Source organism: Aquarana catesbeiana, linkage group LG02 (genome assembly GCF_042186555.1).
Source record: "Aquarana catesbeiana isolate 2022-GZ linkage group LG02, ASM4218655v1, whole genome shotgun sequence".
NCBI classification, from domain to species: Eukaryota; Metazoa; Chordata; class Amphibia; order Anura; family Ranidae; genus Aquarana; species Aquarana catesbeiana.
In genome coordinates, this window is record NC_133325.1 from 339,460,471 (window position 1) to 339,472,605 (window position 12,135).

At 45.3% G+C, this 12,135-nt stretch overlaps 1 protein-coding gene across 2 annotated transcripts in view; it reads left to right on the forward strand.

The window, feature by feature from the left end:
- Positions 1-12,135, forward strand: part of OFD1 (OFD1 centriole and centriolar satellite protein) — a 111,199-nt gene that overhangs the window by 59,768 nt on the left and 39,296 nt on the right. For both annotated transcript variants that reach the window (XM_073614867.1, XM_073614868.1), the window contains exon 18: positions 11,847-11,947. In XM_073614867.1, coding sequence (XP_073470968.1) covers positions 11,847-11,947 — 101 coding nt within the window. The remainder of the gene's footprint in view (positions 1-11,846; positions 11,948-12,135) is intronic.

Sequence of the window (12,135 nt, forward strand, 5' to 3'; positions counted from 1 at the left end):
AGTTGTAGTTTGAGGTTCACGTTTATGTGGAAGAAAAAGGAAAAGCTTCCTGTTCCATTTTTAAAATGCAGCTGGAGGGAAATTCCAGCAACTGAAAATGTACTGTGGTTTTAGATGCGTGGGGGGGGGGGTGCCATAAAGAATGAATGGCAGCCCCACGCATCTGCAAAGGAGCAGCACAGTTCACCTGCGGGAAAAGGTGCGATTCACCCGCTGTCCCACACACACAACCATCCACACAAGTGCTTCCTGGACACATAGGAATGGATGATATGATTTAGTTATTTGTAAAATTCTGTTTAGTAAAATGATAGTAAAGCTCATGTATTTGAAACATTGATGTAGAGGAAAATTCTTATTATAGATTTTAGTTGGAATGCAAGAATCTGATTTGCTGCCTTGGGAAATACATCTACTTTCCTCTTGCTGGCCATTCATTTCTTTGCACTCCCTGTGCTGATTTCTGTTGCTTCTGTGCAGACAGATAGGTCTCTAGTAATACATTTCTCCAGCTATGTGATCATTGAAGCAGAGCCGAGAGCCAGCAGATGTCAGTGTTGAAGGATCATTTAAGCAGCAACAGGAAGCAGAGCTGATAATATGAGTTGCATTTCTTAACTTCACAGTTTTAGATAAGACTGTGGGCACAATTCACTAAAGGTTATCGCACGTGTTCTGACGGTCATGTGACCACAAAACGCATGCGATAATAAAATGTAAATTCACTATATTTCTTGTATGCCGTATTTAGAGCAAACACTAAAAACGGTGTAGTGGTAGCACTCTCGCCTAGCAGTAAGAAGGGTCGCTGGTTCGAATCCCAACCACGACACTACCTGCCTGGAGTTTGCATGTTCTCTCTGTGCCTGTGTGGGTTTCCTCCGGGTACTCCGGTTTCCTCCCACACTCCAAAGACATGCTGGTAGGTTAATTGGATCCTGTCTAAATTGCCCCTAGTATGTATGAATGTGAGTTAGGGACCTTAGATTGTAAGCTCCTTGAGGGTAGGGACTAATGTGAATGTACAATGTATATGTAAAGCGCTGCGTAAATTGACGGCGCTATATAAGTACCTAAAATAAATAAATAAATAATAAATACTGCATAAAAAGGCATTAAAGTCAATTCACAGAAGGAAATAAATAAATGCATGCGGTAATTAGGTACTGGACTAAGCTTGCAATAACTATGATAATGGTCAAATCCTGGATTTGAGGTACATGATTGGTTTACAAAAATAGGCAGGAAAATACAAGCTGGAGCAGGTTTCAGCTAGATTCTACACCGGAGTTTTCTCTGGAGGCTGGCAGACTGCATAGCACAGTATGGAGCCCTTTGAATCCAGTCTTCTGCAATTTAACCACTTGCTCACTGGGCACCTAAACCCCCCTCCTGCCCAGACCAATTTTCAGCTTTAAGCGTTGTCACTCTTTGAATTACAATTGCACGGTCATACAACACTGTACCCAAATTTACCCAAATTTACCCAAATTATATTTTTATAATTTTTTCCCACAAATAGAGCTTTCTTTTGGTGGTATTTGATCACCTCCTGGGTTTTTTATTTTTTGGTAAAAAAATTTAAAAAGACCAAATTTAAAAAAAAAAAAATACAAAACCGTTTTATATTTTGTTAATAAATTTTGCAAACAGGTCATTTTTCTCCTTCATTGATGTACGCTGATGAGGCTACACTGATCAGCACTGATAGGCTGCACTGGTGGGCACTGATAGGCTGCACTGGTGGGCACTGATAGGCTGCGTTGATGGGCACTGATAAGGCAGCACCGATGGTCATTGATGAGTTGGAACTGGTGAGCACTGATGAGGTGGCATTGGTGGGCACAGAGGTGGCACTGATGGGTGTCACTGAAGGGTATTGATAGCTGGCACTGATGGGCACTGGTAGGTGACACTGATGGGCACTGGTAGGTGACACTGATGGGCACTGGTAGGTGACACTGATGGGCACTGGTAGGTGACACTGATGGGCACTGGTAGGTGACACTGATAGGCATCACTGCTAGGTGGCACTCGTGTGTGTGTGTGTGTGTGTGTGTGTGTATGTATATATATATATATATATATATATATATATATATATATATATATTTTGCAATGTGCACAGTGTTCCTTTGGAATAAATAAAAACAACCAGTGGTGTACTTGGATTTAATAAGAAAGTCTGGTTGAACACTTGTGAGATTAGCAGTTTTCTGTAAATCTCAATTATATTGATCTTCCATGTTTTATTCAGGGTCTAGTACAGTAATTACGTGGATGCCCTTAGGCCTCCCTTGGTGCAGGAAAGTTTGTGTTTTGTTACAATGTAATGAACAGCAGTGGTCTGACCATGAATTTGTTCCAGCCTTATTCATAGATGCCAGCTATTTGTTGCAGACTGGAACAGTTGTGACAGGATCATTCTTACACACGGGGTATATACTATAATAGATACATACATACATACATACATACATAGATTATGAGCCAGAGCACCTGGTTTAACAATGAATATTGTAAAATAAGTGGGTAGAATGAGCCTAAACATTTCAGCCTAACCCATCTTCGGTATCCTTTAATCATTTTACTGCGTACAGTCCTTGTATATCCTAGTGTCTATTGGTAGCGTAAGACTAAAGCCTTGACAATAATAATCGGCAGTAATAATTGTCTGTTATTGGACATTGTAGTTGTAGAGAAATGCTGTGCAGTAATTTATGGTAAGCAGGGAGAAATCAGCTTCTAGCAGAATGCTAGTGGAGAATGTATTTTGATAGATCACACTTTTTTACTTTTTTTTTTTTTTTTTTTTTAAATATGTATTGTTTTTACCTTATTATTATACAGAACTTGTAGAACGCCAACAGTTTGTGCAGCACTTTACAACGTAAGGGCAGACAGTACAGTTGCAATACAGTTTAATAGGGGAGGAATCAAAGGGCCCTGCTCATTAGAGCTTACAATCTAGAAAAGCGGGTCAAGTGATAAAAATGGTAATAACTGTGGGGGATGGGCTGATAAGAAAAATAAAAGTACAGTTGTTAGGTGGAGACAGGATAGGCTTCTCTGAAGATCTGAAGAGAAGGGTTTTCAGGGATTGTCTAAAAGTGGACAGAGTAGGAGATAGTCACACAGATTGGGGTAGAGAGTTCCATATGGATGGTAGAGGCTCAGGAAAAGGAGGCAAGCATGGGAGGAGTACTACTTCATATTCCCATCGCACACTTTCCTGGATGAGCTCACGAAATATGGGTGCTACAGCAACAACCATCTGGATACTGGTTCAAGTCAAAATGAAAATATTTGCCAGCACACCATGGAACGGTGTAGATAGCATCCAAATGTGTAATTTATTGCATGATCACAACACAAGGAGAGTGCAACGTTTCGGAGTCACGCAGGACCCCTTCGTCAGGCATGTGATGACAAAGAGGTCCTGCGTGACTCCGAAACGTTGCACTCTCCTTGTGTTGTGATCATGCAATAAATTACACGTTTGGACGCTATCTACACCGTTCCATGGTGTGCTGGCAAATATTTTCAATTTAAGCATGGGAGGAGGTGACAGGGGAGCAAGAGAGCAGGAGGTCTTGGGAGGAACGGAGAGGGCGATTAGGTTGGTATTTTGAGACTAGATTAGTGATGTAATGGGGGGCAGAGTTGTGGATGGCTTTGTAAGTTAGTATTTTGAATTTAATTCGTTGGGTGAGTGGAAGCCAATGGAGGAATTGGCAGAGAGGGGTAGCAGACCCTAAACAGTTTGCAAGGTGGATGAGTCTGGCAGCAGCATTCTTGATGCAGTGAAGGGGGAATAGCCTATGTAAAGGTAATCCAGTGAGGAGGGAGTTGCAGTAGTCGAGGCGAGAGAACCAGCGAGTGAACTAGAAGCTTTGTGGTGTCATTGGTTAGGAAGGGACGTATTTTGGAGATGTTGCAGAGGTTGAGGCAGCAAGATTTGGGCAGTGATTGGATGTGGGGCCGATAGGATAGTCCAGGATACACCTAAAACCTTGGCATGTGGGTACACGTTGATAGTTGTGCCATTGATCTTGACAGAGAAATCAGGTGAAGAGGCACGTGGGGAGGAAATATCTCTGTCCAGCGATGTCCACAAATGTCTCAGCCGTCCGAGATTCTCCTTCCTAATTGGCTGAGACACAGCAGTGGCACCATTGGCTGTCGCTACTGTCAATCACAATCAGCTAGCCAATCAGGGGAGGGGGTTAGGCTGAGTCGGGGCTTCATGTCTGAATGGACACAGGGAGCTGTGACTCGGCTCGGGTGCCCCCATAGTAAGATGCTTTCTGTGGGGGCACTGAACAGGAGGGAGGGTCAGGATCATAGAAGAGGGACCCAAGAAGGGGAGGATCTGGGCTGCTCTGTGCAAATCCACTGCAATAGAGGAGGTAAGTATAACATATTTGTTATTTTTATAGGGGGAAAAAACAAGACTTTACAATCCCTTTAAGATAAAAACTATTGAATCGCAATCAGCTGTGCACCTTATTGTGCAATTTTTATGAGCCTGTGCCCAGACTATGAACACTAAACTATTTATATATTCTCAACAAGCAGGATAACACTTCTTACTTTCACTTCTGTCGACATTCAAAACGCTGAAGTGTGAATGCAGCCTAAAGTGTTATTCCTCCTTTACTAACTTTTGCCAAAAGCATCCCCGAGGCTTACAACGTGCTCTATTTTTTAAAAGAATGCTTACTATACAACTGCTCATTTCATTGCCCAACCCGCTCTCTCCTACAGATGGCAGGATGACCCGAGTGTTGAATGCACAGCCTCAGAAACTAGTGAATGACCATTTGACTTAGTTCTCAACCCACGCATGCGTGGTCCGCTCTCTAACAGCTCAGTGTTTTGAAAGAGTGAGAGAGCGAACTGCGTAGCGTATGAAGGCAAGCGCTCATTTTTTCATTTCCAGAGCTGCACAGCAATCGCTTGGTACGCCACCTGCAGGACAGAGAGGAGATGGCAAAGAAACGAGCAGCTGAAAAACAAAGTATTCTTTTATTAAAAAACAGAACTGCATGCTAATGTACCAAGGACACTGTATATGCTTGAGGATGACTTTGGCATCGGGTCCTGGCAAGTCAGTAAATATGACTAACCCTTTAAAGTTTTACTAAACCCACAACAGTAAACTTTAGAACCTAAGAGGTTAATCCTCTGCATTGTGTAAAAAGGCTGTTTGATCCTGTCTTCTCTGATCCACCTCTTCTTCCACTGACTCCAAAACAGGTCTGGATAAGACAGAGTTACTGGAGTCAGGCTGCACATGCTTAGTTTGGTGTGTATTGCTAGAGAGGTTTTTTTTTTTTTCTTGTTGGAGTACATGTAATCAGCTCAGGGCCAATCAGCACTGTCCAGACAGAGGGTCAGGGTTCCTGGATCCTGATAGGACAGCCAGTGCAATATGAAAACTCCTCCTACAAGCTTTATCCAGGCACTGATAGAAGTCACAAGACTGCTATAATAGGATTTTTTAAAACAGCTTACCTGTAAAATCCTTTTCTTTCGAAGGACATCACGGGACACAGAGCCACAGTAATTACTGATGGGTTATATAGGTATCACTGGTGATTGGACACTGGCACACCCTATCAGGAAGTTCAACCCCCTATATAATCCCTCCCCCTTGCAGGGATACCTCAGTTTTGTAGCCAAGCAATATAGTGTATTAGAAGAGGGGCGGGACCTCTGTGTCCCGTGATGTCCTTCGAAAGAAAAGGATTTTACAGGTAAGCTGTTTTAAAAAATCCTATTTTCTTTCTCGAACATCACGGGACACAGAGCCACAGTAATTACTGATGGGATGTCCCAGAGCAATGCTACCTGAGGGGGGGGAACCACGACCAAGTAGGGTGCAATCAGACCTGAGGACCCTGTACCGCTGCCTGCAGCACACTACGCCCAAAGGCGATATCCTCATGCCTTCTCACATCCATCTGATAGAATCTGGTGAATGTATGAACTGAAGACCAGGTTGCGGCCTTGCAGATTTGAGCCATAGAGGCCCGGTGATGCACTGCCCAAGAAGCACCAATAGCCCTTGTGGAATGTGCCCTGATCTGAAACGGAGGAATCTTCTGTTTCAAACCGTAAGCTTGAATGATCAACTGTCGAATCCATTTAGAAATGGTAGCTTTTGACGCTGCCTGTCCTCTATTGGGACCCTCTGGCAGCACAAACAAAACATCCGTCTTGCGGATCTGAGTAGTTGCCCCTAGATAGGCCTTAACTGCTCTTACTACATCCAACGAATGTAGAGATCTCTCTTCCGGAGAACAGGGATCTGGAAAAAAGGAAGGTAGAACAATGTCTTGGTTTAAATGAAAATCAGAAACCACCTTCGGTAAAAAACTAGGATGAGGGCGTAGTACCACTCTATCCTTGTGTATAATCAAATAAGGCTCCTTACAGGAAAGAGCTGCTAATTCTGATACTCTTCTAGCAGAAGAGATGGCCACCAGAAAAATTAATTTCCTTGTCAACAAGACCAAAGGAATCTGACTTATTGGTTCAAAAGGCCGTTTCTGTAACACAGCCAGGACCAAATTCAAGTCCCAGGGGTTTAGGGGCGCTTTAACCGGAGGATTAAGACGCATCACCCCCTGCATAAAGTTTCGGACCAAAGAATGCGAAGCAAGTGGCCGCTGAAATAATACTGATAAAGCAGAGACCTGGCCCTTGATGGTACTCAAGGCCAGCTTCATCTCTAATCCCATCTGTAGAAAATAAAGAATTCTACCCATGACGTATTTCCTGGGATGCCAACCTCTGGATTCACACCAGGTTATATAAGCCTTCCAGACTCTATGATAAATCATCCTGGAAGCTGGCTTCCTTGCATTAATCAAGGTAGATATGACAGGACCTGAGAGCCCACGACTCTTCAGAACGTGGGTCTCAATAGCCAAACCGTCAAATTTAGCGTTTGTAAGGCAGGATGGAACACTGGACCTTGAGATAACAGGTCTGGGCGTTCCGGTAGTGTCCACGGGGAACCTACCGTCATCCTTACTATTTCTGCATACCAAGTCCTTCTGGGCCAAGCGGGGGCCACCAGAAGTACCGACTTCCTTTCCTGCCTGATCCTGCGAAGGAGTCGTGGTAGTAGCAGAATAGGCGGGAATGCGTAAATCAGTGAGAACCGATGCCACGGAATCACCAACGCATCCGTCCCGCATGCAAGAGGATCTTTTGTCCTTGCCACAAATCTGTCTATCTTTTTGTTGAATCGGGATGCAAAGAGATCTACATCTGGAACCCCCCATCTTTGGCATCTGGCCCAAAAGACGTCGGGATGCAGAGACCATTCCCCTGGAAGTAACTGCTGGCGACTTAGATAGTCCGCCTGCCAATTCTCTATTCCCGGGATGAAAACTGCCGATATGCATGGCACATGCATCTCTGCCCAGACTAAGATCTGGTTCACCTCTTTTTGAGCAGCTCGGCTCCGGGTGCCTCCCTGATGATTGACATAAGCCACTGCTGTGGCATTGTCGGACTGGATCCTGACCGGACAACCCTGTAGCCTGATAGTCCAGGCCTTTAGAGCTAGATGTATCGCCCGGATCTCCAGAATGTTGATGGGTAAGGTCCTCTCTGTCTTGGACCATAGCCCTTGGACCGCAGCCTGTTCCAGAACTGCTCCCCAACCTGACAGACTGGCATCTGTTGTTACCACCGTCCAGGTAACCGGTAGAAAGGATTTCCCCTTCTGCAGGTTTTCGGGTATGAGCCACCAATTGAGGCTCTGACGCACCGCATGCGACAGGTGCATCGGAAAGTCTAATGCCTGAACCTTCTTGTTCCAGGTCGACAGAATACTGTGTTGCAGCATTCTTGAGTGAAACTGAGCATAGGGAACTGCTTCGAATGAAGACACCATCTTCCCTAGTAGCCTCATACAAAGGCGGACTGAGGGACCCTTCTTGGTCCTTACTGCGGAATCAGCTCTCTCAAAGCAGTGATCTTTGCCTGGGGTAGAAATATTTTCTCCTGGCTTGTATCTATAATCAGACCTAAATACTCCAGTCTTCTTACTGGTTTTAGGAAAGACTTTTCTAAGTTGAGGATCCAACCCAGGTGTTCTAGATACCTGACCGTGGTCCTCAAGTTTCCATTCAAAGAGGCTACCGACCGGTCTATCAAGAGCAGGTCGTCTAGGTATGCTATGACAGCTATACCCTGAGCCCTTAATCTGGCCAGAGGAGGAGCCAAGATCTTTGTGAACACTCGAGGTGCAGTGGCTATCCCGAAAGGCAGAGCCACAAACTGGAAATGGCGCCCTCCTACCTCGAAGCACAGAAACTTCTGATGAGCAGGAAAAATGGGCACATGCAGATATGCATCTCTGATGTCTATTGATGCCAGAAATTCTCCTCCCTGCAGGGTGGGAACTACTGTTCAAATTGATTCCATGCGGAAGGATTGAATCCTTAGGAATCGGTTCAGATCCCTTAAGTCCAAAATGGGCCTGACATCCGCATTTGGCTTTTGGACCGTAAAAAGGTTGGAATAGAAGCCCAATCCCTGGTCCTTTGCGGGAACTATCATAATGACCTCCTGCGACAAAAGTCGCTCTAACGCTAGAAGGAGCGACTGCTTCTTCTCTGGGTCTCTGGGAACATTTGATCTGAGGAACCGAGGAGAAGGGAATTCCTGAAACTCCAGCTTGTACCCTAAGGTTACCGTGGAGACTACCCATCTGTCCTGGAAGTCCTCGTGCCAGAGCTCTGAGAACTGTCGCAGTCTTCCCCCCACTCGAATGAGCGGGGGCGCCCCCTCATGCAGATGTCTTAGTGTTTTGCCTAGTAGGCTTCTTTCCCCAGGACTTCTTTTGTCCCTGGGGTTGACTCTTGTCTCTGGACCCCGATGGAGGCGGCCGTCGAGACTGCCTGGAGGCTGAAGCCCCCGGCGCTGGGGAAAGAGTCCGTTTGAAAGAGGGACGCTTACTCTTCTTCTTGACAGGTAAGAGAGTGCTTTTCCCACAAGAGATTCTCTTGATATAGTTATCCAAGTCCTCTCCAAACAACCTTGCACCACGAAATGGAAACCCAGCCAGTAGCTTCTTACATGGTGCTTCGGCTGACCAATTTTTCAACCATAGGATTCTACGTATATGCACCAACCCCAGTGAAAGACGGGAGGTTTGCATGATAGAATCTCTAATGGCGTCAACCACAAAGCATAAGGCCGCTGGAAGGTTAGCAAACCCCTGGGCCTGCTGTTCAGGTAATACTTTGATGACCTGCTTAACATGGTCTCTTAAGTATTGACAGACTCCAATCGCTGCTACTACAGGTTGGGCCACTGATCCTGCTAAGGAGAAAACATCCTTCAATAGGGATTCCATCCTCTTATCTACAGGATCCCTGAGCATCTGAGCATTGTCTACAGGACAAGTCAGGCTATTATTTAAGGAGGAAATGGCGGCATCAATAGCCGGTATTCCCCACATTTTAATAAACTTTTCTTCCATCGGATAAAGTGTTGAAAACTTTCTCGGCGGAAAAAAACGTTTGTCTGGGTGATCCCACTCAGAATAAATGAGCTTTTCAAGTAAAGTATGAACAGGAAAAGCATGTGCTGCTTGGAAAGGTTTCAGTGACCCCAAAGCAGAAGAGGATTCCTTAGCAGTTTCAGGTATGGGCAACTTAAATGTGGAGCGGACCAATCCAGTGAGGATCTGCACTAAGACTTTCTCCTCTTGGGAAGTCGCAGAGGGTCCCTCTCCACCTGATTCCCCCGAAGAGGAATCATCCGTCCCATCCGATCCTCTGAAAGGGATTCATCTCCTTTATCCCAGAGCTCCTCTGTCTGAGGGTCTTGGGGAACAGAGGAAAGCCTAGTGCGTTTTCTTCCACTGAGTGAAGACGTAATCACGGCCATTAATCTTTCCTCTAGACCATTAATGGTTGAGGAAAAAACCTCTTGTGTAATATATACAGGGGCTGAAGTGCCAGAGGTAGGTGTAGCCCCTGACCCCGATGGCTCTCCCCGGCTAGCCGTCCCTGGCCCATCTTTAGGGGGGGAGGATGCTGCCGACAGGGGGCCCTCAGAACCTGAACGAGATCCCCTAGTGTTTCTGGTTCCTGGGGTGCTTGAACCTCTTCTACCCATAGTGCAAAGCAACAAGGTGTGAGGTATACAAATGAACACTGCCCGCTGAGCGATGTAGTCTGGCTAAAAGCCTTGCTACCCAATGCTCAGTCTGGTGTTACTTCAGTAAATGCTGCCTAGGAGAATGCCTGTGTCCCACCTTACATGCGACCATCAGCTCTGTGTCTCTCGGAAGGCTGAGTGCACCTGTACAGAGTGCCTTTAATAGCCTGCAGCTGGCCTGAGTGGGAGTCTAAGCACTCTGTGCTGACGTCCCGCCCCCTCCTCTACCGCCCCCCCCCCCCTCGAGTTTTGAAAAAAACGAGCGCTTCCCGCACTGCCGACTCTCCTGTCATGCTTCTGGAGAAAGGATGGGGGGGGGGGGGGGGGGGAGGCTGGTAACAAGATCTGCCTGAATGGCTATCTTCAGAGATGGTGGCCATTAGACCGCAGAGCCCGGGTGGTATAACCACTTTCTAGACCCCTGTGGCCCCTCTCTAGCCTGGGGGGGAACATTCAAACATGAGAAATCCCCCCTTCCACCTTACCTGTTTGCAGCCTGCTTGAGACGCTGGGACATAATCAGCGATTACAACACCTGAGACAGAGTCAGCATGTGCAGGTTTGTGCTCTTGGCAGCCCCCGGTGGTCACAATAGGCATAGCATGCATTTATCTTAAAGGAGAAAAGCCACTAGAACTCAAAAATTCTGTGGAATCTCCTCTTACCTTATCCAGCCGCAGGGTGCTGTTTACACAGACCCAATCTTCACCTCTCACGGTGGGCTCCGTTTGAAAAAACCGTCAGAGACTGGGGCCCCCATCAGTAGGGGGATCCAACAGTTCTGGGACCGTAAAGCACCTCGCCAGAAATTAGGAAGTTTAAAGCCATTTTCTGATCTGCGGGGTCCAGCTCTCTAAAAAGAGAAACATTACGGGTAAAACCTCGTTTCTTCGGACACAAGGCCCGGGTACCATTCAATTCGGCCATGAAAAGACACTTTGAATGGATCCGGTTCGCCTGGCTTGCCCCAGTATAGGGTCTTAGGATATTCCCTTTGGAGCTCAGCACAGGACATCTTTACACGTCCATCACCTAAGACACTGGCGTAAAAACTGAGGTATCCCTGCAAGGGGGAGGGATTATATAGGGGGTTGAACTTCCTGATCGGGTGTGCCAGTGTCCAATCACCAGTGATACCTATATAACCCATCAGTAATTACTGTGGCTCTGTGTCCCGTGATGTTCGAGAAAGAAATACTGCTGATGAGAAAAGGTATTTAGCAGTTTATATTTACTAAAATAGTTGCATTTCCATGTTCTCTGTACTGTGGGAGAGCAGATATAATGAATGCAGGGTCCTGGGTTTAGTAACACTTTAAGGATGTTAGAGAATGAATAACGTTACATTATAAACAGCTAGAGAAGTCAGTAATGACTTGTTTTAAAGCTCCTTTACTGCTTGTTTAGAATATGTAAACACTTTAAAGCTGAGCTTTAATTTTCTTATATTTTGCTTTCCCTAATTTCTCCTTCCCACCTTTAAACCCTTTCAAAAATGCTATTGAAATTTTTAAATCTTTCTGTTTTCATTATATACCTTACCTTATCTTAGACCCCGTGATGTCATCACTTAGTCTCTGTGCTCTTCCCATGCAATGCAGAAAAAACATTTTTATCCCCCTTCTTTTTTTTTTTTTTTTTTTTTTTATTATCACTAGTGCTGGCCAACCAGCTGTTGAAAGTTTGGATTCAAGAGACTATTCAAAGCCTGAAACATTACACTCACGGGACTTGAACTTTTCAGACTCATCCCTACAAGGTAAGAGCCCCTTTAGAGGGCAACAGAGAGAAATATAATGCAAGACTATAGGGTATGGAAAAAAATCTTTATTACATCTTTGCACTTGTGAATTACTGAATAAACATTTACTATTTTACAGTTTACCAGTACTTAAATGTGGTGGCTGCATTAGTTTCTTTTTTTAGGCCTTTTTTACTTTATTTTTC